The sequence below is a fragment of the Oryctolagus cuniculus genome, chromosome 18 (assembly GCF_051225735.1).
Source record: "Oryctolagus cuniculus isolate XC-2025 breed Fujian yellow rabbit chromosome 18, ASM5122573v1, whole genome shotgun sequence".
NCBI lineage: Eukaryota > Metazoa > Chordata > Mammalia > Lagomorpha > Leporidae > Oryctolagus > Oryctolagus cuniculus.
This window is the reverse complement of record NC_142884.1, coordinates 7,480,274-7,506,710: the sequence shown is the minus strand read 5'-3', so window position 1 is coordinate 7,506,710 and position 26,437 is coordinate 7,480,274. Positions and strand designations below refer to the sequence as shown.

The 26,437-nt window shown below is 44.3% G+C and overlaps 2 protein-coding genes across 2 annotated transcripts in view; one reads left to right on the top strand and one right to left on the bottom strand.

Moving 5' to 3' along the window:
* Positions 1–24,754, bottom strand: part of LOC100355590 (beta-1,4-mannosyl-glycoprotein 4-beta-N-acetylglucosaminyltransferase) — a 42,357-nt gene extending 17,603 nt beyond the window's left edge. The window contains exons 1-2 of the mRNA XM_089320168.1: positions 20,502–24,754; positions 13,370–13,631 (exon numbers count right to left, since the gene is read on the bottom strand). The gene's annotated coding sequence lies outside the window, so the exon portion shown is untranslated. The remainder of the gene's footprint in view (positions 1–13,369; positions 13,632–20,501) is intronic.
* On the top strand, positions 5,032–5,970 carry ORYCUNV1R1599 (vomeronasal 1 receptor oryCunV1R1599). The gene has a single exon (NM_001167286.1). The coding sequence runs from the start codon at positions 5,032–5,034 to the stop codon at positions 5,968–5,970; it is 939 nt and encodes a 312-aa protein (NP_001160758.1).
* Positions 24,755–26,437: the final 1,683 nt, after the last annotated feature.

The window sequence follows — 26,437 nt, the reverse complement described above, 5'->3', positions numbered from 1 at the left end:
TCTGAAGCTGGGAACACATTTAAGGAAAAGATAACACTATAATTTGCACAATGGTTGTCAAGATCAATTGTATTTTGTGTTATTTCCCCTGGTTTAATAATACTCTAATATCAATCCCAAGCTTACAGTAACACATTTCTTATTATTTCAATTAATACAATGCACAAGATTTCATATTTTCCAGATCCCATTTATGTGTATCTTTTGTATTTTAGTATCTTCCACAAGCCTCATGTCATTATGAAGAATTTCACTTTACCTAGGAAATCAGTAAATATAAACACTGGGCTGAAATTAGTAATAATTTAGTTCCCATTCTATACATATTAGTGTTCTATACATATTCCATTCTAAACATATTAGTGTTCCATGTTTCATAGTTTAGGGACAAAGTAATATCCTGAATAATTTTTAAAAGCTTTATTTATTTGAAAGTCAGGCACACAAAGAGGGGAGGGGGGAGAGGGGAGAGGAGAGAGGAGAGAGAGGAGAGGGGAGAGGGGAGAGGGAAGAAAGGAGAGGGGAGAGGAGAGAGGGGAGAGGGGAGAGGAGAGAGGGGAGAGAGGAGAGGGGGAGAGGGATAGGTCTTCCATCTGCTGGCTCACTCCCCAGTTGGCCAAAATGGCTGGAGCTGAAGCCAGGAGCTTCTTCTGGGTCTCCCTCTCGGGTGCAAGCCCAGGACTTGGGTCAGCTTCCACTGCTTTCCCAGGCCATAGCAGAGAGCTGGACCCGAAGTGAAGCAGCCGGGATTCAACCAGTGCCCATATGGGATGCTGGCACTGTAGGTGGCGGCTATGCCACAGCACTATGCTCAATAATTTTTTGATAGATAACACTACTAATCTGTTACTGGAATGACAGCAAATAAATCTTTCTGCTGTGAAAGTAATATCAAATCAATTTTGCATTCAATAAATCCAATCTGCACACAGTAAAGTTTCCTGTAGTATTAGACTATAGTGTATGGCATCTTATTAGGACCCTTAAAAATATTTAGTTATTTATTTTAAAGTAAGAGCTACAGAAACAGAAGGAAAGATGAGGGAGAGAGAGGTCTTCCATTCACTGGTTCACTCCTCAGATGGCTGCAATGGTCAGCACTGGACCAGGCCAAAATCAGGAGGCAGGAGATTCTTCTGGGTCTCCCATGTAGGTGGCAGGGGCCCATGCATTTGTGTCATTTTCTGCTGCTTTTCTCAGGCTATTAGCAGGGAGCTGGATCAGAAGTGGAACAACTGGGACATGAACCAGTACCCATATGGGATGCCGGTATCATGGGCAGCTGCTTTGCCTACTATACCACAGCCTGGCCCCAAGGAATTTTTGAAGTTTAATTATTATTTAATATTGTCCTAAAGAATGAAACCTTACTCCTAAACAAAAACTTACTTCAACCAAAATTATAATAAAATATCAATAGTCCAAAATAAAATGGCAAGATATAAAAATTAAATACAGGTCTGCGAAAACACAGCTGACATTGTTAGTATAGTACAGTGATTAGGATACTGCCTCTAACTAGCTTGAGAATTTCAACAAATTGCTTATGCTATTTCTATGATTTCATCATCTTGACAATGAAGAATTACCTGTCCACATCATGCAATTATGAAAATCAAGGATAGCACCACATACACAGTATTATAGTGGTGACTCACAAATTGTGAGGGCTATTTAAAGTTTATACATTCAGGGGCAGGTGTTGGGTGCAGCAATTAAGACACTCCTTGGGACACTGCTATCTCATACTGGACTGCCTAGGTTTGAGCCCCAATTCTGCTTCCAATTTCAGAATTCCTATTAATATACATCCTAGGAGGGAGCAGGCGATGGCTCAAGTACTTGCATTCCTGCCATCCACACAGTAGACCCACACTGAGTTCCAGGCTCCTGGTTTTGGTCTGCCCTACCCAGGTTATGGCAGGTATTTGCAGAGTTAACAACAGATTGAAGATCCCTTTTTCTTTCTCTCTGCCTTTCAAATGCATGAAAAAAAAGTTAATAAAGATTATGCATTTAACCCAGGTAAGGCTATTAGCAAAATAAAAAAGTAAATATTCCCCAGTAAAAATATAAGAATATGAACCCATCCTGTATCTTCTGGCACTGACAAATAACATCTGGAAACTGGTAGAATGACCTCTAGGAACTTGGCAGTAGAATTATCTACATATCTCAGACTAAGGCAACAATCCTGAGTATTGGCTCTCTACTATTGTTTCTTCCTTTACTGCACTGGATGCAGATTGAGTTCCATATATTTGATTTTCAACCACTTAATTCTAGCTATTTCTCAGTCATTTTCTTTAAAGATATCCACAAGATCATGGCAACTTTTAAACTGAAACATTTCTTCAAATATTTTGAATGCAATTTTTTTTTCTATTCTCAGAGTCCAAGGATGTGTCAATTTGCACCACCTTCCTCTTAAGTTTATCTCCAGATGTCTCAATAAGCTCCAAGAACCCTAGGTGGGGAGAATTTAAAGCTTCCACATATATTGGATTTTCCACTCTCCTTTGCTAGATTCTGTATATGCTGATAAATATCATTGTTTGTATGCATATGGTTTGCAAATAGAGCAGCAAAGAATTCCAAGGGAAAAAAATTGTATACTGCTCTCTGAACTTCATGACAAAAATCGCAACTATGATATGCAGCACTGTTATTATTCTCTATCATTTCACGTTTGTGTTCATGATCGGGGCCTGAGGTAGACACAAAGCAGCAGGTCAAACACGTTCAAGAAATAACATTCATTCCAGTTTCTTCTAAATTTTTTTGGGGGGAGTGATAGATAGCTTTTTTAAATTAAATACAGATGTTGTAGATGCACAGTTCAGTGGAATCACACCGATGGAACACAAATCTTCATGCAACACATAGATCAAGAGGAAACTTATCCTCAGATCCCCAGAATCTCTCTTCTGTCCCCTGTAAGGCACTGTTGGATATATTTGTAACAGTGGAACTGCTGGGATGTATATTTACATCTTTTCTAATATTAGGGGGTCAGATCACTATTGTGTATTGTACTTTCTACCAATGGAATCATACAGCAAGAACTTTTATATTTGGCTTTTTCTTAGCACTACTGTATAGGATTCCACTGTGTAAATATCAAACAATCAAATGTTAATTGGTATGTGAAGGTTTTTTGGTTTGGGGCTATTGTGCTTAGCACTGGAGTAGCATCCCTTAATTTGTCCCTTTCTTTCTGTAACCTGGCTAACAATCAGAGTACTTTGATTGCCTCGTGACCTATTCAGCTACCTGTTTTTCCCAGCAGGTTTGAGCCCACACAAGGGCCTTGACTACTCTCAGGCAATGATAAAGGTGTTTAGGTAGTTGTAAGAAGCTATCTCTGGCCCTGAACCAAAATTCCTTAACCCTCATATAAACTGCACACCCAGACACCCTCACTGTGGATACTTACGCATCCCAAGGATAAACTACAGTATTTGAGAAGGAATTTCCCTAATAAATGCATTGGATGACCACAGTGTGTTTAGTGCATCTTTCCTTGGAATCCTAACCAAGTCTTATCTCAGCTTGGTTTGGGCATTCCCTTGAGGGAACTCAGCTCCTGTTGCTTTCGGGATGACTCCAGCCATGGTTACAGCAGGCTGGAATAGCAGGTAAATAAATTCTGAAAGTTGACTTTTGTTAATATATCTTAAAATGTTCTTTGTAATGTAGAAATGAAATGGAATTACTGGGTAATAGATTTATATAGCTTTTCCACTTAAGTAGACACGACCAAACTATTTTCAAAATGCACCAATTTTAACATACATTAGCAGTGTATGAAATTTCTGGATTACTCACATCCTCACCACATATCATGCTTAGTATTTCCTGCCATTTTTATTTTAGATTTCTAGCTGGTGTATGATGATACTAAGTAGTGGTTTTATTTGAATTTTTGTGATTACCAAGGATATCAAAAATTTCCTCACATTTATCATTCATTAAATAATATCTTGAGACTTCTGTTGGAATATTTTCTCTATATTTTATTCTACTGTGTGATCTGTACAACTTCATCACACTGGATCTCCCCATGTGTGTGTATGCAAGTGTGTTGACACCGTCAGCCCTCAATTTATTACTGCCTGATTTGTCATTAAATTCATATGATTAGTGTTTCTATGCTGTTTAAGAAATATTTTTTTTTATTTTCTAAGAACACAGAATTATTCTTGTTGCTATCTAAAATATTACTCATGTTTAAAATTTAGATCAGAAGTCCACGCAGAATTGATTTGCTTTACGGAGTAGGTAGTAAATGAAGTGGTCTCATTTTTCCCCCTGTTATGGTTTGGCTGTGCTTTCAGTGTATCTTCAAAGGATCAGGTGCTGCAAGATGAGTCTTCAGTGTGATGTTGGAAGGTGGTGGAACCTTTTAGAGGTGGAGACTATTGGAACATGATTAGGTTATTGAGGGTGCTGCCCTCAGAAGGGGTTAATAAAGTTCTTACAGCTCCAACTACATTAGTTCCTGACAGTGGGTTGTTATAAAACGAGCAACCTTGGCCCTCGAATCTCTCTTCCTTCTTGCCTTACGATGTGATCATTCCCTCTTACAGATGCTCCCATCATGATGCCATCTACTATGTTGTGATGTAGTCAGAAGGCCCTCACCAGAGCTAAGCAGATGCCAGAATCATGCTCTTACACTTGCAAAACTGAACTAAATAAGCCACTTTTTGATGCTACAGCAGCAAAGCAGATTAAGGCACTGTAAGACTAGAAAATATCAATTTATCCTGAAAATGTCATACTTTTTTCCCATTTGCTCTCACTTTTCATTGTTTCTCACCAGATGACACCCAACTCATCCCAAGAGCTTGACTTTTCCATGAAACACATCAGTAATTGACTTCATCTTTACATGCATCTTGATGTCTTTGGAAATCTCACAGGAGCAAACAGTGACAGTATCTTTTGATAACAAAAACCTTTAATGAGCCTTTTTACATAGAGGAATGATTATTGCCACAGTTTAAGAAAAATGTGCTGAATGAAACAATGGCCTCCAGGACTTTGGCAGCAGGAATAATTTTCTTGTCACAGACTGTAGTTGGAATCCTGGGCAATTTCTCTCTTCTTTATCACTATCTTTTTCTTTACTACACTGACCACAAGTTGAAGCTCATAGATTTGATTCTTATGCACCTAATTATAGCTAACTCCTTGGTCATTGTCTCTAAAGGAATTCCCCAGACAATGACAGTTTTTGGGTTGAAACATTTATTCAATGATTTTGGATGCAAACTTCTTTTGTACGTTCAGAGAGTAGGCAGAAGTGTGTCCATTAATACCACCTGCCTCTTGAGTGTCTTCCAGGTTATCATGATCACTCCCATGAACTCTAGTTGGAAGTACCTTAAAGTAAAAGCCCCAGAGTACACTGGCTACTCTATTTCTTTCTGCTGGTTCATGCACATGGTGGTAAATTTCATTTTTCCTATGTATGTACTGGTCAAATGGAATAGCAAAAATACCACAAATAAAAGAGATTTTGGGTACTGTTCCTCTGCGGGTAATGACAAAATCACAGACACACTATATACAGTATTGCTAGTATTCCCTGAAGTTTTATTTTCTGTGCTTATAATCTGGTCCAGTGTCTCCATGATTATCATTCTATACAAGCATAAGCAACAGGTCCAACACATTCATAGCATTAATGTTATGTCCAGACCTTCCCCTGAGTCTAGGGCCACCAAGAGCATCCTTGTCCTGCTGAGCACCTTTGTGTCTTTTTACACAATCTCCTCCATCTTCAATGCTTGTATCGCCCTTCTCTATAATCCCAATTGGTGGCTGGTAGATGCTACTGCCTTCATTTCTGTGTGTTTTCCAACTCTAAGCCCCTTTCTTCTCATGAGCCGTGACTCCCCTGCATTCAGATTTTTTTCACTGGGTAAGGAGTGCAAATCTTCTAATATTATCATAAATATGTAAACTGCATGGTTTTGTACAATGTTCAGTTGTTTAGTCACTCATCATCCTCAGAACATCAATACAAAAATTACAGTCACTTGTCTTTCTAAGGCAAACCTTAATGGCTATTGGAATTTCTGCAGTTGGCTGAACGTGAGACCTACAGGAGCACAGAGGATGTGAATAAAGGTTATGCTCATCCCACTACATAGCGTTGTGGTGGAATGAGAAGGCCATGCCAAGGTGGCCACTGGTAAGCGAGCATCAGTTATTCAGGAATAGCTTTGAAACCCACCTGGCAATGGAGCCTGCCTGGCAACAGGCTGTGATTGGATGGCTTTGGAAACTGCCTGGCAACAGGCTGTGACTGGATGGCTTTGGAAACCTCCTGGCAACAGGCTGTGATTGGTTGGGGCATAGACCGCCCCTTGACCAGATTGGCTGCTCTTGGCTATATAAGATGTGGTTCCAACTGTAATAAACGAGTCTGTGGGCTGCTCGCCTCAAGCCTGCTTTCACCCAACTCCCAGGGTCTGTGTGGTGACTCCCCGCCTCTTGCCCCCACCACACTGCTCCTCTCAGAAACGAATCCACTGCAACATTGTTGAGAAATCAACTGCAACATCGTGTTCCTATGGATAGTAATATTTAAAAAAAAATTTTTTTTTGACAGGCAGAGTTAGACAGTGAGAGAGAGTGAGAGAGTCAGAGAGAAAGCTCTTCCTTTTTCCGTTGCTTCACCCCCCAAGTGGCTGCTATGGCAGGCGCACTGCGCCGATCCGAAGCCAGGAGCCAGGTACCAGGTGCTTCCTCCTGGTCTAATCTTAAACATTGCTTGAGGCAAACTGAATGGATTAGGCCTGAGGCCTTCAAAGTCAGTCTGATCTAGTAGTATACTATGGGGAAATCTGCCAGAAGCAAATTCAGTGAATAAATGAATGGATAGTGTTGGAAGACAATTCTCCAAGGGTTTCTCATACATGTTTGTGTTAGGAAAAGCTTTTGTTTTGGACTGTGTCTTTTGGTGGATATTTGGGCAAACAAGAACCTTGGAAGATAGGGAGAGTGTCACCCTGTCCAACAGTCAAGAGGCATGCTTCCTATATAAGGAAATAAAGATTTATCTCTGGGGCAATAGGTGGCTGATTTGCTAGCAGTTCCCTTTAAAAGACTGAGTTAGGCCAGCGCTGCGGCTCACTAGGCTAATCCTCCGCCTGTGGCACCAGCACCCCAGGGTTCTAGTCCCAGTTGGGGCGCCAGATTCTGTCCCGGTTACTCCTCTTCCAGTCCAGCTCTCTGCTGTGGCCTGGGAAGGCAGTGGAGGATGGCCCAAAGTCCTTGGGCCCTGCACCCACATTGAAGACCAAGAGGAGACAACTGGCTCCTGGCTTTGGATCAGTGCAGCATGCCAGCCATAGCGGCCATTTGAGGGGTGAACCAACTGAAAAAGGAAGATCTTTCTCTCTGTCTCTCACTCTCTAATTCTGCCTGTCAAAAAAAAAAAAGTTAAAAAAAGACTGAGTTAACCTATGCTCAAAGATACTCAGGTGCTCTGCTTGGGTAGCCTTTCACTCTAATTGGAATGGGTGGAGGGCAAAGGAAACTAACAATCAGAAAGTTCATACTGTCTGCTATGCCGTGAGTAACAGATTTCTTTGTTTTTAACATAAACTATTGTGTATTCTGACAGAATCTATAAAAATATATAAAATATAAAAATCTGACAGATCTATAGAAAAAGAGTTGCAGGCTTATCTCAGACTTTCACAGTTTCTAAAAATAAACCACTAAGTGTGATTCAAAACTAGATGGATAGATAGAAAGATAACTACATTCTTTAAAAGTTGAGTTTACTGAGGGTAGGCATTTTGACACAGCCAATAGGGATACCCACATCCCCTATCAGAATTCTTGGATTCAAGTCTCCACTCTGATCCCAATTTAAGATTCCTGCTGCAGATGATGGCTCCAAGTAGTTGGGTCCATGCCATCCCTGTGGGAGATCCAGATGGAGTTCCTGACTGCTGGCTTCAACCTAGTTCAACCCATGTTGTCATAGATATTTGGGGAATGAACCAGTAGATGCAAGGGCTCTGTGTTTGTCTGTCTCCATTTCTCTGTGTCTTTCAAACGTAATAAATTAATATTTTAGAGTTGGATTTACTATTCTCCAAATCATAAGTTTCAGGATAGGCCAGCGCCGTGGCTCAATAGGCTAATCCTCCACCTAACGGCGCCGGCACACCAGGTTCTAGTCCCGGTCAGGGCGCTGGATTCTTTCCCGGTTGCCCCTCTGCCAGGCCAGCTCTCTGCTGTGGCCCGGGAAGGCAGTGGAGGATGGCCCAAGTGCTTGGGCCCTGCACCCCATGGGAGAACAGGAGAAGCACCTGGCTCCTGCCTTCGGATGAGCGCGGTGCGCCGGCCGCAGCATGCCAGCCGTGGCGGCCATTGGAGGGTGAACCAACGGCAAAAGGAAGACCTTTGTCTCTCTCACTATCCACTCTGCCTGTCCAAAAAAAAAAAAAAAAAAAAAGAAAAAAAAAAGAAAAAAAAAGTTTCAGGAGAAGGATATATTTTTGGGAAAAACAATTTGTCAAAAATAGGATGCATGTAAGTTTTTGGGAAAGGTAGGGACACGAGAGAGATAAGAGCAAGAATAATAGGTAGTGTATAACATAGGTAGAGAAGGAAGATACAGGGGCTGGCACTGTGACATAATAGGCTAAGCTTCTGCCTGCAGTGCCCGCATCCCATATGGGGAGCTGGAGTCCTTGGCTGCTCCTCTTCCCATCCAGCTCTCTGCTATGGCCTGGGAAAGCAGTAGAAGAAGACCCAAGTGCTTGCACCTCTACATCCATGAGGAAGACCCACAAGAAGCTCCTGGCTCCGGATCTGCCCAGCTCTGGCTGTTGAGGACTGAACCAGCAGATGGAAGACCCTTCTGTCTCTCCCTCTCTCTGTAACTCTGCCTCTCAAATAAATAAATAAAATCAGAGGGGGAGAAGGGAGGGAGAGAGCGAGGGAGGGAGGGAGAAGAGGAAGATACAGATGCACGATGGGAAGAGTACCATAGGGGAATTTAAAGAAAAAACAATTATAAGAGGATATTAAAGTATTTTTGGTAGAGTTAGGGATGGTAGTCATCTTCACAAATCTTCAAAACAGCCAACAGGTCCCTAATGTTTTCCTGTGCAATAAATTCTTTTGGGAATATTTGAGGCACTTGAATTTTAAACTTGTGTTTGTATAAGAGAAAAATCTAATTTTATGGAGAAATTTGAGTTGAGTGCAGAGGGGATTCTGATGTTGTAAACCCCCTACATACTAGCGTAAATTCCCAGAAAAGTTCAGCATTTTAAGACTTTAGAAGTGGTATAGTAAGATTAAGATCTTCAACAGGTGAAATCAGACAGTAAGATGGATTAAATATGAAATAAATAGTTTTCTGAAGATATCTTTTTAAGAAAAGTTTGACAGGCACAATGATGAGGATGGAAGAGAGACACAGCAAGAAAGAGAGATATCTTCTATCTACTGGTACCCTCATCAAATGCCTGCAACAGCTGGGATTGTTCCAGGCTGGAGCCAGGAGCCCAGAACCCCATCCAGGTCTCCCAGGTAGGTGAAAGAGGGCCAAGTACTTGGGCCACTTTCTACTGCTTTTCCAGACACACTAGCATGTAGCTGGACCAGAAGCAGATCAGCCGGAACTTGAACCAGTACTCCAATATGGGATGCTTGTATTGCAAGAGGTGGCTGAACTACTACACCACAACAATGGCCCCAGAAGACTGTCTTTTACATGACAAGAAAAGAGAATGAATTGAAGGGAGGGCCAGAGAGAGTAGAAAGATTGAATTGGCCCTGCAGAGTTGAAATCTGCTAGCTTGGACAGTAGAAGGAGTATAACAAAAATTTTCATGCTGTTTTGACCTTGTTTTGATGCTCTGGCTAAAGGCCAGTCAGTTCTCCTTCTGGAGCAGACAATTAAGGCCACACATCCAACCACAAGAGCTTCTTGTGGAATTTTAACTTGCCCTAATTCTATCCCTACTTCCTCAGCTCAAATGAAGCCTCGAAAAGTAACCACTTTGCAAACAGAGCAGCCATGAAAATCAGCATCCTAGTAGCCATTAAGAGGGAGTGAGAGCTGAACACCCTAAATGCCTCCCTCCCCAGAGAATATTCACTATTGAACCTGTCTGGTAACTCATTGAAAACTCAGTTCTCATAGATTTTCTCTATTTGACCTGACTCAGAACTTGATGTGCGTGAATAAATCTGACCCACAGTGCATTTGCCAAAAAACTATGGGGAGCAATTCTTTAACACTGGAGTGTTTAGGTGAGTGACAATGTATTGCTGTGTGACAGAAGATTGAGAAGAGGGCACAAGAAAGGAGTTAGTGTAAGATCTTGGAGCACGTGGCTGGCACTGTGGTGTAAGGAATACAGCTGCCAACTGCAGTGCCGGCATCCCATATGGGTGCCAGTGTGAGAACATCTGCTCCACTTCCAATCCAGCTCTCTGCTGTGGCCTGGTGTGGGGAGCAACTCAGACTAGACTAAGTTACTCAAATTAAGACTTATTCTATGCATCTGCTCTCCCACAATATGGCGCTGGGAGAGGAGGAAACAGCTTCTACACAGCTGCCTCCAGTTCAACCAATAAACTGTAGGACCTGCTCCTGATTGGAGGAGAGCAGAGTACTCGGTGTGTGGGTAGCAGAGTTGGGATTGGTGGAAGAGGACTATAAAGGAGGAGAGAGACAACATGCACCAGGAACATCTATCTGAAGGAACACCTGAGCAGCCCCGAGAGAGCCGGCTGGCGGTGTGCCGCTCCCCCGCGAAAGTGGGGAAAGTGGCAGGGGGAACCGCCCTTCCACGGAGGTGGAAGGGTCGGCAGCCAACCCGGGAAGAACCAGCAGCAAACCCGGGAAGGGCCGAGCAAACAAAAGAACAGCGCAGGGTCCTGTGTCATTCCTCCACGAAGAGGGGGAGCGACAGCCTGGGAAAGCAGTGGAAGATGACCCAAGTCCTTGGGCCCCTGCACCCATGTGGGAGACCCAGAAGAAGCTCCTGGCTCATGGCTTTGATTCGGTGCAGCTCTGGACATTGCAGTCAATTGGGGAGTGAACCAGCAGATGGAAGATCTTTCTAACTCTGAGTTTCAAATAAATAAATAAATAAATCTTTTTAAAAAATAAGATCTTGGTGCAGAGAACCTACGGAGTAGGATATAGAAAGTACAGGGGGAGAGAAGGTAGAAAGAGAAAAGTAAAAGGGATGTTAAATATTGCTTGGGAGTTAAGTGCAACACTGATTACAAGGAGGCAAAATATGTAAAGAAGTTACAGGTATAGAGCTACTAAGATCTGGGTGGAGGGTGGGGGCTGGCATCATGGTGCAGTAGGTTAACCCTCCGCCTATGGCAGTGGCATCCCATATGGGCGCTGGTTCTAGTCTCAGCTGCTCCTCTTCCAATCCAGCTCTCTGTTATGGCCTGGGAAAGCAGCGGAAGATGGCCCAAATCCTTGGGCCCCTGCATCCATGTGGGAGACTGGGAAGAAGTACCTGGCTTCTGGCTTTGGTTCAGTGTAGCTCCAGCTGTTGTGGCCATCTGGGGAGTGAACCAACGGAAGGAAGACCTTTCTCTCTCTCCCTCTCACTATCTGTAACTCTACATCTCAAATAAATAAATAAAAAATCTTAAAAAAAAAAGATCTGGGTGGGAAGGAATATAAGCTGTCGTGGGAACAAAGGGGATAATGGCAATGCACAGTTATTGAACAAAAGTAGAGCAGACATGAGATTAAAACATATGATGTGTGGGGAGGGGGAGACAGAACAGCCAGATCTTGGACAACTGTACTGTACTAAGGCAGACATAAAGTGTAGGTAAAGAAGGTAGAACCTAGGGGAGATAATAGGCATGGGGAGAGTGGGGAACAGGCACAAGACAATGCAGGGAACTGGGCAGGGATTTTAGGGTGATGGGTAACAGGTAAGAACATGTGTTAGATTCAAGGGGGAAGTGAAAGATGCCTGAAAGCTGAAGGCTATGATTTGAGAATACTTGGGCATGGGTTGAGGCTTTGGAATTTGGAGTAGACACAGGGCAAGAGGCAGGAGCAAATGATTGACAGAGCTGGCAAGAGTAACTGAGGTGATGAGGGTCAGACTGAGGTCCCTGGAATAAGGGTCACAGAGGGATGCACATCAAAAAGGTCACAGGATGAAAGTGGGCATGGTATACAATATAGCAGAGGAGCTGGGTGGGAACGAGGGATAACGGCGATTTACTGGATTTCTAAGTCACTGGGTGGAGGGGATGCAGGATGTTGCAAGATGCTCTCACAATAGTGACCCTCACCACCTTTTTCTGACTCCTGGGCCTTACCCCCTGCACACACTCCTCTGCCACTCCCCTCAGCCCAGCCGGCTGCACTAACTCAGGGGTGGCTCCGACTCCACGCCCAGTCTGCGACAAGGTACAGAGGCAGCAACAGCTGCCAACTGGCCACTGGCTTCTTTCCAGGTACCCAGATTTCCCAGTTGAGGTCCTTTGTGATGCAAACGGCCACACTAGTTGCTAGACCTGGCCACTTTACAAAACACCAGACAGCGGTCAAATCCCCCTCTCCTGGTCTGCCGTCTGCAGAAGCCACCAGGCCCTTGAGGGCCCGTTAGCGGTCCTGAGCTGTCCCAGGACTGGGACCCCCGGGTACTCAGCTGTTTTTGGAATGGTTGAATACACCCGCTCAGTCTTCACCAACCGCTCAAAGAAACCCCCATAGCCACTAACTCCCCCCAAACGTCTCAAGCACTGATGACCAGAAGCCCCACTCACTCACTTTTGTCCTCCATTCAAAAAAGTCACTTCAGACGCGGGCTTTTGGTGCAGCGAGTGGGGACGCCTCAATGGGAAGCCGGCTGGCGTCCCGGCTGCTTCTCTTCCCATTCAGCGCCCTGCTGATGCAGCTGGGAGGCAGCAGATGGTGGCCCAGGTGCTTGGGCCCCTGCCAGCCCGTGGGAGACCCGGATGGAGCAGCTCCCTTTCCCGCTTCCTCTCCCCCTCCCCCATCCCCTCTTTCTCTGTCACTTTGCCTTTCAAATGAATCATTTCGAAGAGTCACCAGATAGCACAGATCCCCGAGATACAGGGGTTACAGAAAAACAAGGACCCTCACAGACCACCACCCGCTATTTGGAGCCCCTAAGCTGAAACTGACTCCACCACGCATCACACCCTTGTCAGCGCCCCGGGCCCTCAGGCTCCGCTGAGGTGCGGACTCAACAGTGGCTATGGGAGCCCCGCATTATGCCGTCATCGCCTCTGTGAGGTAATGTGGGCGGATCCTTTTTACTGGGTTTCACGGGGAGCGCCATCATTAAAGACGGAGTGCAGAGGAAATTACCTTGTTCCCAGGCCAACGTATGCGTCTCTCTCTCGTGGGCAGAAGCGATTCTAACTCGCTGCCGACCTACCCCCGACTGAGGAAACCGCCATCTTGACAGCTCCTGCTATGGGCACTGCGCATGCTCTGTCGCGGTTCCGCAGACTCTTCCGGCAGTGGGCGTGGCCCGGGCCTTCTTGTCGCTTGGCCGGAAGCTCTGTGGCGCTCAAGTCATGGCGGAGGGGTTGGGGCTGTTCAGTAAAGAACTTGTACCTGGGAGAGGCTGTAAGTGGAGCAGGCAAGTGTCACTAATACCTACAAGTTTAATGACTGTAGAATAAAACGGGAAATAAGCTAAGATAAAACTAAATTTTAAAGATTATTTGAAGCCGGCGCCGCGGCTCACTAGGCTAATCCTCCGCCTAGCGGCGCCGGCACACCGGGTTCTAGTCCCGGTCGGGGCGCCGGATTCTGTCCCGGTTGCCCCTCTTCCAGGCCAGCCCTCTGCTGTGGCCCGGGAGTGCAGTGGAGGATGGCCCAGGTGCTTGGGCCCTGCACCCCATGGGAGACCAGGAAAAGCACCTGGATCCTGGCTCCTGCCATCGGATCAGCGCGGTGCGCCGGCCACATCGCGCTGGCTGCGGCGGCCATTGGAGGGTGAACCAACGGCAAAGGAAGACCTTTCTCTCTGTCTCTCTCTCTCTCACTGTCCACTCTGCCTGTCAAAAAAAAAAAAAAAAAAAAAAAAAAGATTATTTGAAAGGCAGAGTTACACAGAGAAAGAGAGTCAGAAAGAGAGAGAGAGATCTTCCATCCACCGGTTCACTCCCCAACTGGCCGCAACGATGGAAGCCAGGAGCCTGGAGCTTCTTCCAGGTCTCCCATGCGGGTGCAGGGGCCCAAGGACTTGGGCCATCTTCCACTGCTTTCACAGCAGAGACCTGGGTTGGAAGAGGAGCAGCGAGGACTCCAACCAGCATCTATATGGGATGGCTGGCACTGCAGGTGGTGACTTTACCTGCTATGCCACAGGGCTGGCCCCAATCTTAAAATTTTAATGCCTTTATTGTGAGACCTAATATGTGACCTATGTGGGAGAATGTTTTGTATTAATTTGAGAATGTAAATTCTGCTGTTGTGTGGAAAGTTCTAAATTTCTGATAGATCCATTTGGTAAGTAGTGGTGTTTTATTTGCTGTTTCACATTGATCTCCTGTCCAAATGATCTATTCATTATGAAGTAACACCTTGACAGTAGGGACTCCATTTTGGAGCACTTGAGACTCCATTTCTGGGAAGGTGCCCCCCCCCCCACACACACCATGACACTCTGGCCTGAAACTATGATCTAAAACAGTCAGACAATAGCAGTCCACTACATCACACTTGGCAGAGCATAGAAACCCCCTAGCATGATCGCTCAAGCTTGAAAGTGGATAGGCTACACCTGGGTTAAGGATAAAAATGTAATTTATCTATGTCTTACATATGATTAAAACCAATACCTTGATTAATGTCAAGATTATAATTGGAATTGTTAAGATTGTAACTGGTATTGTCAAGATTATAATTGATGCTAGTTTTGCATAGGTTTTAGGTCAGCTTGACCCCAGTAACCATGTATTCCCCCGTTCCTAGCAACCATGAATTCCCCTCCTGATTTTGTGGTTTTTGCCTTTATAAACTCTGTTGCTTTGGGCTTCAGGGTCAAGAGTTCTTTAGGGCATGAGCCCACTCTCCACCATCGGCAATAAAGGACCATCAAATTTTATCAATGTGTGGAGCTCCTTTGTTTGCACTCACTCAGGTACAACAATTATAGAAAGTGATTTATCAAAATTTCCTACTATTCCACAAGAGATCTTCAAAAATTTCATGGAAAATGCATGTTATAAAAATCTGCATAATTTCAATTCTGTAACCAAAATAATTTTTAAAATTCATTTATTTATTTGAAATTCAGAGTTACACACACAGAGAGAAGGAGAAGCAAAGAGAGAGAGAGAGGTCTTCCATCTGCTGGTTCACTCCCCAATTAGCCACAATGGCCGGAGCTGCACTGATCTGCACCGATCCAAAGCAAGGAGCCAGGAGCTTCTTCCAGACTCCCACACAGGTGCAGGGGTCCAAGGACTTGGGCCATCTACTACTGCCTTCCCAGGCTAAAACAGAGAGCTGGGTTGGAAGTGGAGCAGCCAGGACTCAAACTGGTGCCCATATGGGATGCTGGCACTGCGGACCATGGCTTTACCTGTCACACCACATCGCTGGCCCCAAAATAATCTTTCAATTCCACTTTTCCATGAACTCTTTTGAAGTACCCTTATATTGTTTCTCCTTGCAGATCTGCTGATGCTGGCTTTAGTTAGGTCTTTTGAATTTGAATGTACATATATGTGTGTGTGTTTACATTGATATATTTTCCTGTTCTGGACTTGTGACTTATTTTTTTAGTAGAAAGCTTTTATTTAATAAATATAAATTTCATAAGTACAACTTTTGGATTATAGCGGTTCTTCCCACCATACCCACCCTCCCATCCCCAAACCATCCCATCTCCTACTCCCTCTCCCATCCCATCCTTCATTAAGATTCACTTTTAAATTATCTTTATATAGAGAAGATCAACTCTATACTAAGTAAAGATTTCAACTGTTTGCATCCACACAGGCACACAAAGTATAAAGTACTGTTTGAAGACTAGTTTTACAGTTAATTTTCATAGTACAACACATTAAGGACAGAGGTGCTACATGGGGAGCACGTGTACAGTGACTCCTGTTGTTGATTTAACAGTTGACACTCTTATTTATGAAGTCAGTGATCACCCCAGGCTCTTGTCATTAGCTGCCAAGGCTATGGAAGCCTCTTGAGCTCACAAACTCCGACCTTATTTAGACAAGGCCATAATCAAAGTGGAAATTCTCTCCTCCCTTCTGAGAAAGGTACCTCTTTCTCTGATGGCCCCTTCTTTCCACCAGGATCTCACAGAAATCTTTCATGTAGATCATTTTTTGCCCTTGTGACTTATTTTGCCTCAGGTAATTATAATCACTTCTGCACTATTATTAGCCTGCATGGAATTTCCTGCTCCATCCCTTCACTTTTTGTGTCCTTAAATTTAAAATGACTTCCCTTTAGAGATCATATAGTTGGGTCCTCTAAATTTTTATATTTTATCTGTTTAGCCATTTAATACTTTTACATATAATTATTATAATATAATACATTTACATATAACTTGATAGATGATGCCTTACTACTGCTATTTTGCTAACTGGCTTTCTGTTCTGTAGACATGTATAAAGAAACATGCACATTTATAAAAGTGCAAATTCCAGCACAAGTAAATCTGGTGAACTCGGATCATCTACTGTAAACTCTGTCCATAAGGAGTTTCTCCAGATGACCTTGCTGGCCTGGAAGATTCTCAACTGACAAGTTGTACTGAATGACCTACCACTTACCACACTGTGAGCACAGAAAACAACTCTGTTTGTGAATCCTTTGAGGAAATTCATCAGCTTAAAAGCTTGATGAAGGACATCTTTAGAAAGGATTTTAGGGGCTGGCACTGGGTGCAGCAGGTTAAAGTCCCAGCCTGCAGAGCCAGCATCCCATATTGGTACCAGTTCAAGTCCTGGCTGCTCCATTTCCGATCCAGTCCACTGTTATGGCCTGGGAAAGAAGTAGAAGATGGCTCATGTGCTTGAGCCCCTGCACTGGCATGGGAGACCTGGAAGAAGCTCCTGGCTCCTGGCTTCAGATTAGCTCAGCTCAGCTCTGGCCATTGCAGTCATTTGGGGAGTGAACCAGTTATGGAAGACCTCTCTCCTTAACTGTCTTTCAAGTAAATAAAAATTTTTTAAAAAAGGAATGTCAATATATAACAAAAGTCAGGTGCCACGGGACCAAATCTGTGTACTTTAAACTCTATCTAATGAAGTAAATGATGATACAGAAAAGTGAAATTCTCCAAGATTTCATGTTTGTGATAAGGAAGTGGTACGTATTGTCAAGATTCTTTTTTCTTTTTAAAGATTTTATTTTTAAAGATTATTTATTTATTTGAAAGTCAGAGTTACACAGAGAGAGGAGAGGCAGAGAGAGAGAGAGAGAGAGAGAGAGAGAGAGAGAGGTCTTCCATCCGATGGTTCACTCCCCAATTGGCCGCAAAGGCCAGAGCTGTCCTGATCTGAAGCTAGGAGCTTCTTCTGGGTCTCCCACGAGGGTACAGGGGCCCAAGGACTTGGGCCATCATCTACTGCTTTCCCAGGCCTAGCAGAGAGCTGGATGGGAAGTGGAACAGCCAGGTCTTGAACAGGCAACCATATGGCATACCAGTGCTTCAGGGCAGGGCATTAACCTGCTGCGCCACAGCATGGGCCCCATATTGTCAACTTCTTGATTGTCATTCTCTCATTCTCCTATATGGACATTCGTATTCAGAGTGATAGTCCTAAAGAGATTTGCATTACTATTTTCATGACAAATTCAGTCCTAACCACCCAGAAACACTCAATAAATGTATTTCCTATTCATAAATTATTTCTTAAGTTTATATATTCTGGCTTAAAATGTTCTTAAAATAAAACTTGCTAACATTTTATATGTTATTGACCAAATTCTTGATTCTCCGAGATAAGTGCTGTTGTTATCCTTATTTTACAGATGAGACAATAAGCACAACAGGGAAAGTCCTTTCCAATTCATCACACTAAATGGTAGCATCAGAACCTGCATTTTGTCCAGCTGCAAAGATAACTGCTAACCATGATACTTCATGAAAAAAGTTCATCTTGACCTTGCTCGTCCAGTCCTCAACATTTATTTTTCCTGACACTCATTGACATATTTCACTGGTTTTAGCCTCTTAATTGTGATTTTGCCACTTCCATGTTTAAATTGATTTTATAGATATTACTTTTGAGTAGATATTAAAAATACAAATAGTATAGTGACTAGCATGCAATGTTAGGAAAGACTATCCAAGGTCAAATGTTGCGTTCATTAAGGCAAGAATGGCTCAATGATAAGATGAAAGATGATGTATTTGTGCTTATCCCAGTAACAATACAATGATAGCACTCACTGAAATAATTTTGAAACATGTTTAAGAGTCAAAATAGGCTGTATTGTGTAACTGGTAAAGCTGCCACCTGGGACTCTGCCATCCCACATGGGCACTGGTTCAAGTCCCAGCTGTTCGACTTCTGATCCAGCTCCCTACTAATGTGTCTGGGAAACCAGTGGAGGATGGCTCAACCACTTGGGTCCCTGCCCACATGAGGGAGATCCAGAAGGGGGTTCCTGGCATCAATCTGGCCCAGCCTTGACCACTTCAGCCATCTGGGGAGCGAACAAGAGGATGGAAGATCTCTCTCCCTGTCTCTTCCTCTAATTCGGACTTTAAAATACATAAATAAATAAATCTTTAAAAAGGCAAAACACTAAGAATGAAATAATTACTACAGTTTACATGATACAGCTGATGAATAATGAAAGATTAAATAAATGTCTATGAGGAATAATGTAGCAATTAATGAAATAGACTCAAAAGACACAATTCAAATTGGCATTCCAAAGGCACAATATGTGTCCTAAGTTTGATAGATTTCTTGTAACCTTAGGGATATATAGAACACCTCAGGAATCACTGCCTAATTTTAATTTCATTAGTATCATGAAGAGTTTTTATCCTGTGGAGACCTAATTACTGTGTCTATTAAACACATTGGAGACACTGCCTCTGATACATTGCCTACAGAATTAAATCATTCGATAAATTGTACTTATTCATATTACCCATTACCCTGAAAATACTGATTAGCTTGTAATCTTACATGAGGAATTTTTATTACCACCTGCTATCCCGAAAATACTGATTCTTGTAGAGTGACGGTATTTTGGACTTACAATTGTGATTGGTTAATGCCCCAAGATGCTCGATAGTCTTTATTGTGGTAGTCTTATTTCAAGATCTTACAAACACCTGATGTTCTCTAAAGCTGCTTTACAGATCTCCAGTCACATTCTATGAAGGGATGCATGTTAGAACCTTGTAGGCCACTAAGGGCTGATACAGCCCCTTAGGTCTCTGAGCCTGAACCACCAGGCCCAATGAAACTAGGCAGATCAGCAATATAAAGGCTAGTGAAGTGTCTATCGCTTGGGAAAACCCCACAGCTGGGACACTGCAGACTGCTAAGACAGCACATTGATACCTTCACCGAGGAGCCTTACTGCATTTCCCCCATCCACCTTAACAAGGTCCACGTGGTTCTCCATCTCCCCCACCAAACAGCTTCAGATGCCTTGGACGCAGTCTTGTATTTTACATTACAGAAGTCCTGCCCAGACCTCAATAAATTACAGGTGGTCTCAGCCTCCGCCCCCCCCATCACCACCAAGGAAAGCTCCCCAGGGGAATTCTCTCTACTCAGCACCAAATTGGTTACCCAGCTTGATAACTTTGGGCAATACAACTTTCACAGCCTTCTCCCAAGGAAGGCACCCCAGAGGAAGCTCCTCTGCCTGATGCTAGCTGGGTACCTAGTCTGATAGCACGGATTAGTGAAACCTTGAGAGGAATTTCATCTAATTCACACTTAGCAAACGCTTTGTCCTGGAGAAGAGGGAGAAGGAGAAGTGGAGGGAAGAACTGGGCCTTTTCCCCCAATAAGCCCCAGTCTGAATACAAACTCTTGTGCTCAGCTCTTTCCTGAGGTGCCTGCCTGGCCTGTTAGGTGTATCCTCTCCCTTATACATGTGACCTTGGTTTCCCTAGTCCGAGTGAATGGGTGCTCTAAGATTCTGTGGGAGAAGTGCCCATCCGTTCTGATGGATGCCCTATCCCATTACACCTTGCTACCTTGCTTACCACTCTCTCACGTCTAAGTTCATTCTTGCGCAAAAACAAGAACCTATCCCACCCATCTCTGCTAACAAAACATAACTTTGCAACATAGAGGACAGGATTAAAAAATCCTGTAAAATCTGCAGATTCACTAAGTTCAGGATTTCTCACCCTGGCCAGGACATAACACTGGATTTGCCTGGGATTTTGTCATCTGAGGGGATTTGATATTCCAAGTTGAACTTGGGTCTGGGGTGCTGTAACGGGCAGATTTGGGCCAGAAAGAACTGCACTCACCTGAATGACCACTGGCTTCAGCAGAGAATGGTGAGCAGCAGGCAGAGCCTTGGCTGGGCTATGTCTGTGAGGCGCACGACTGAAACAGAACCAGGGCCAGGCAAGGATGGGGTGGAAGCCAGCGGTGGGGCAAGATCTGGAAAGGAGCACAACCTGTGCTGGTTTGCTTCTCATCTCCCCTCCCCTCCCAAGGCTTTGCCAGCTGTCAGTCTTTCCACTTGCAAAACTGAGTAAGTAGCATTCCCCTTTAAAGGAACCAATAAACCTCCTTCCTGCAGTGCCTTAGGTAATACTTCAAACCATTTAATGCTACAGAACAGAGATGCAATGGGCCTCATATAATTTTTTGTTGACTTGAAAAGCATTTAAAGGAAAAGCTTCTACAAATAACTGAAGAAATCTTGGGCTGGGTACAGGGAGAAGTTGCAGCTGTTGTGAGGGAGTAAATCCCTGGCTGGGGTTGTTCCAGGGTTTCTGCCTCCACATAAGACTTCAAGGAAGAGATGGAGATAGAGTTGTGCAAAGCAAGATTTATTTAAAGGGGTAGTAAACATTCATTTGGGAATGCAGGCAAGCTTGGGGGAAAAATGAGCTGCAATTAGTAAAGTTAATTGGGAGGGGATGGGTGGTTCCGTGACTGAATATTCAGAGTTTGGGTCAGGGCTGTAGCAGATGCAGTCTCTAGAAATAAAGTGTCATGACCTCTGTTTCAGATGGGATGTGAGGCTTCGGTGCACGTGGAGTGGATGGGCTAAGCCTGCAGCCATGATAGAATAGAAGGGCATTGTATTTGGAGGTTGCACATATGAGCATGTCTCAGGTGCTACTGTTTCTCATCTCCTCTTTGCCACCTTGTTAGCCACCTGCCTACATTACAGCAGGCTTGCAGAGGGTCTTTGTAAAGTAGTGATTGCACCCCTGGAACCAGCAATTAGAACAGTGTATTTAATTAAGCAACACATTAAACTGGAGTTGCTTGTGTAGTTTGTAGAAGACAAACTGGGAAATAAATGTAAAAATGTCAATTACACATTGGAAGTGAGTTAATAATTCGTATCTCAATGAAATAAAGTAGTAGCTAATTGTTTCAATTAGCTGAAATTTTCTTTTGGTGAACATTAAAATGTTCCATGTGCGTACTGTAAGCAGAAATGCAAATGAAAAATAAGCTTAATTTCATCTTGGAAAATAAAGACTGCTATTCCTTCCCCTTTTGTCAGAACATTACCCTAGAAGACTTGTGAAAACACTTCCTCTCTTCTAAAATATTTTTAGAAACTAATTGTTTATGACTTAAGAACACCTTTCTGAAGGACCTAGCAGCCTTCCCTTTGAATGTAAACTGCAAAAGAGAGGACCTGGCTCCATTTGAAAGACTATCACCTGTCAGAATGAGATGTTTGAGTTTTATCCACAATCCCTCTGAATAAGGCCCATTAGCTAATACATGAGGATACTTCAAAATGGTTGTGAAAAAACGGAATTAAAAGATGAAAATTTAACCTTTTTTATCCACATTATACCCATCAAGTTCAAGATAATTTTGTAATCAATAATACCAGCTACTGGGGCCAGCACTGTGGCATAATGGGTAAAGCTGCCACCTCTGATGCTGATATCCCTTATGGGCACCAGAGTCCCAGATGCTTCACTTCTGATCCAGCTCTCTGCTAATGGTCTGGGAAAAGCAATTCAAGATCACCCAAGTGCTTGGACTATTGCTACCCACATGAGAGGAGGAAGCACCTGGCTCCTGCCTGGCTCAGACCCAGCTGTTGTGGCCTCTAGGGAGTGAATGAGTGGATAGAAGATCTCTGTCTCTCCCATTCTCTTTGTAACTCTTTCAAATAAATAAATCTTGTTTTATAAAAAATAATGCCAGCTATTTAGTCCATCCCTAAAGAACTGACTGAGGGTCCTGGGGATTTAACTATACCCATGCAGTCTTTTTTCCATTATTTATGGATAAAAATGGGCATACTTCAGTGTGGGGAGCAACTCGGACTAGACTAAGTTACTCGAATTAAGACTTATTCTATGCATCTGCTCTCCCAAAATATGGCGCTGGGAGAGGAGTAAACAGCTTCTACACAGCTGCCTCCAGTTCGACCAATAAACTGCAGGAGCTGCTCCTGATTGGAGGAGAGCAGCGTGCTTGGCGTGTGGGCAGCAGAGTTGGGATTGGTGGAAGAGGACTATAAAGGAGGAGAGAGACAACATGCACCAGGAACATCTGAAGGAACACCTGAGCAGCCCCCGAGAGAGCTGGCTGGCAGTGTGCCGCTCCCCTGTGGAAGTGGGGAAAGTGGCAGGGGGGAGCCGCCCCTCCACGGAGGTGGAGGGAGCGGCAGCCAACCCGGAAAGGACCAGCAGCAAACCTGGGAAGGCCGAGCAGACAAAAGAACAGCGCAGGGTCCTGTGTCATTCCTCCGTGAATGGGGGGGCGAACTTCAGAATTTTTTCGAGATAAGGAATCAAAAGGTCAGAAGGAGCCAGTTAAGGACTATAAAGAGGAAACCTGGGGCCAGCGCTGTGGTGCAGGTTAAGCCTCCGCCTGTGGTGCAGCATCCATGTGGGCAGCAGTTCCAGTCCTGGCTGCTGCACTTCTGATCCAACTCTCTGGTATGGCCTGGCAAAGCAGTGGAAGATGGCCCAAATGCCTGGGTCCCTGCACCCATGTGGGAGATCCACATGAAGTATATGGCTTCAGATAGGCCCAGCTCCAATGCTGTGGCCATTTGTGGAGTGAATCAGTGGACGGAAGACCTGTCTCTAACTTTGCCTCTCAAATGAATAAATCTTTAAAAAAAAATAGAAAAAACAAAGAGGATAACCAATGTTTTTCTCCCCAAAATGTACAAAAATAGCTCTTGTTTGACAGGATACAAGGAGCTTTGTTCTTGAAGCAATAGGCAGATTAAGCTGGGGAAGAAAGGAAAATTCTAGAGTCACAAAAATTTAAAAATCTGGTTTCTTCTTTGACTGTTTGAGAAGCTGCTTACCTAAAGGAGTGCTTAAAATTATGGTCCAACAAAGAGAACATCTAGGTTACATCTAAGAAACATCTGTTTCCGAGAGTTACAAAAGTTAAAAATTACATGTTTTTATATGCTGTACCTGCCTCTTTTAATTCTCTCCAGGAGCCGTTCTTGACAATAAAGCTCCTAATGGGTTCTTCTATTATAATTATCTATGCTCGGGCTGAATTGTTTCTTCTTTAAAGATTTATTTATTTGAAAGCCAGAGTTACAGAGAGGAGAGGCAGAGAGAGAGAGGTCTTCTATCCGCGGGTTCACTCCCCAGATGGCTGCAACGGCAAGAGCCGTGCTGATCCGAGGCTAGGAGCCAGGAGCTTCTTCTGGGTCTCCCACTTGGGTGCAAGGGCCGAAGGCCTTGGGCCATCTTCTACTGTTTTCCCAGGACACAGCAGAAACTGCATCAGAAGTGGAGCAGCTGGGTCTCCAACCACTGCCCATATGGAATGCTGGCACTGCAGGCGGTGGCTTTACCTGCTAAGCCACAGCGCCAGCCCCCTGGCTAAATGGTTTTATAATCTGTGTAAGGGCACTCTATCGTCACTATCTGGCAGTCTGTAAGATATGTTCTATCCAACTTAAGGGGCACACCACTTGCAATTGATTTTGTTCCAGTTTTGCTTCTACTAATCAATAAACATGTTTCAGAACTCAACAACTTCTAATAACTTACTATACAGGGAACACAGCATTGGTGACTGAAAATTCTCCAGCTTACAAAGCTAATTCATTAGCTGAGATAGACCAGAGACTCCCAGACCCAGCCGTTGTGGCCATTTGAGGAGTGAACCAGTGGATGGAGGCCTTCTCTGCCTCTCTATAATTGTACCTTACAAATCTATCTTTAAAAAAAATTGTTTATTTACTTGAAAGTGAGTTACACAGAGAGAGAAGAGGCTGAGAGAGAAGAGACGGGGAGAAGGCGGCGGGTGTGTGTGTGTGTGTGTCTTCCATCCACTGGTTCACTCCCTAGGTGGCCCCAACGGCCAGAGCTGTGCCAATCCAAATCCAGGAGCTTCCTCCAGGTCTCCCACATGGGTGCAGGGACCCAAGGACTTGGGCCATCTTCTACTACTTTTCCAGGCCATAGCAGAGAGCTGGATTAGAAGTGGAGCAGCCAGGTCTTGAACCGGTGACCATATGGGATGCCAGTGCTTCAGGCCAGGACATTAACCCACTGTGCCACAGCACCGGCCCCTCAAATCAACCTTAAAAAAATGGCGGCCGGCGCCGTGGCTCACTAGGCTAATCCTCCGCCTAGCGGCGCCGGCACACCGGGTTCTAGTCCCGGTCGGGGCGCCGGATTCTGTCCCGGTTGCCCCTCTTCCAGGCCAGCCCTCTGCTGTGGCCAGGGAGTGCAGTGGAGGATGGCCCAGGTGCTTGGGCCCTGCACCCCATGGGAGACCAGGAAAAGCACCTGGCTCCTGGCTCCTGCCATCGGATCAGCGCGGTGCGCCGGCCGCAGCGCGCCGGCCGCGGCGGCCATTGGAGGGTGAACCAACGGCAGAAAGGAAGACCTTTCTCTCTGTCTCTCTCTCTCACTGTCCACTCTGCCTGTCAAGAAAAAAAAAATGGCTGGCCGGTGCTGCAGCTCAATTGGCTAATCCTCTGCCTGCAGCGCCGGCACCCCCAGGTTCTAGTCCTGGTTGGGGTGCCAGATTCTGTCCCGGTTACTCCTCTTCCAGTTCAGCTCTCTGCTGTGGCCCGGGAGTGCAGTGGAGGATGGCCCAAGTGTTTGAGCCCTGCACCCGCATGGGAGACCAGGAGGAAGCACCTGGCTCCTGGCTTCGAATCGGCGCAGCACACCAGCTGCAGTGCGCCAGCTATAGTGGCCATTTGGGGGGTGAACCAACGGAAAAGGAAGACCTTTCTCTCTGTCTCTCTCTCACTGTCTAACTTGCCTGTAATGAATGAATGAATGAAAGAAAGAAAATTGCTAATCTGTAACCTTGCCTTTCAAATCAATCAATCTTTAAAAAAATTGCCAACTCAGCTTAAACTTTGGGAAACACTGGCTAAAACAAGTTTTTCAAATATCAGTATGTCACAAAGGTCAAAACAGGAACACTCATCAACTGAAAACAAGGGAACTGCTAACTCAGTTCCCTAGATTGTCATCAAAAAGGGAACTGGACAGCACCAGATACCCTCAACAGTGCCCCCAAAGACCCCTTGTTCACTAGCCACTACTGTTAACAGAAGGAATCTTTGGGGAACCTTTTCTGCTAAAGCTGTGACTCTCCAAAAACACTTAAAGCAGATACCATCATCCTTTGGGTCCACTAGACTCAAGAAACAAATGCCTTGTTGACTACACCCTGACCATTGCTACTTAATGGTCTACTTTTGCTTTGACTGGACCACTTCCTCCTTGGTGCAATTGCTTTGACTGTGCAGTCTTTGGGATCATACTTCTAAAGCCGTTTCAGCCCTGTTACAATTCTTCAAAGAAATGCTTCCGGATCTCAATTTCGCTCACACTTGTTCAAAATCCTTACTGAAACCTCTGTAACTGATTTGAACACAACTTGGGCACTCATCAAGCAGCAAGTTTGCTTCATTTTATCAGAATTGTGTAAACTGAACCAGTTAAGACATCTACAATGTTGGCTATTGTTTCTTCTGTTAATCATTTCTCTTCAACTCAGCTATGATCAAGATTTTTCCCTCACAGATTGGTATGGCTGGTCTATCACTGCAGGCTGCATCTTCATCACCATCTCATCCCTTCTTAGAACAATTCACTACTGATTTTTAAGTAAGTCCCCAAACAGTGCACTTGATGTACATACTTTACCATGCTTCAGGGTTGCAATCTCTGAGTCACTAACTAAATCACGCTAGGTTTAGTCAGTCCCACAGGGTCTCAGATTCCAAGACTTATGAGGTTATTAATCTTCC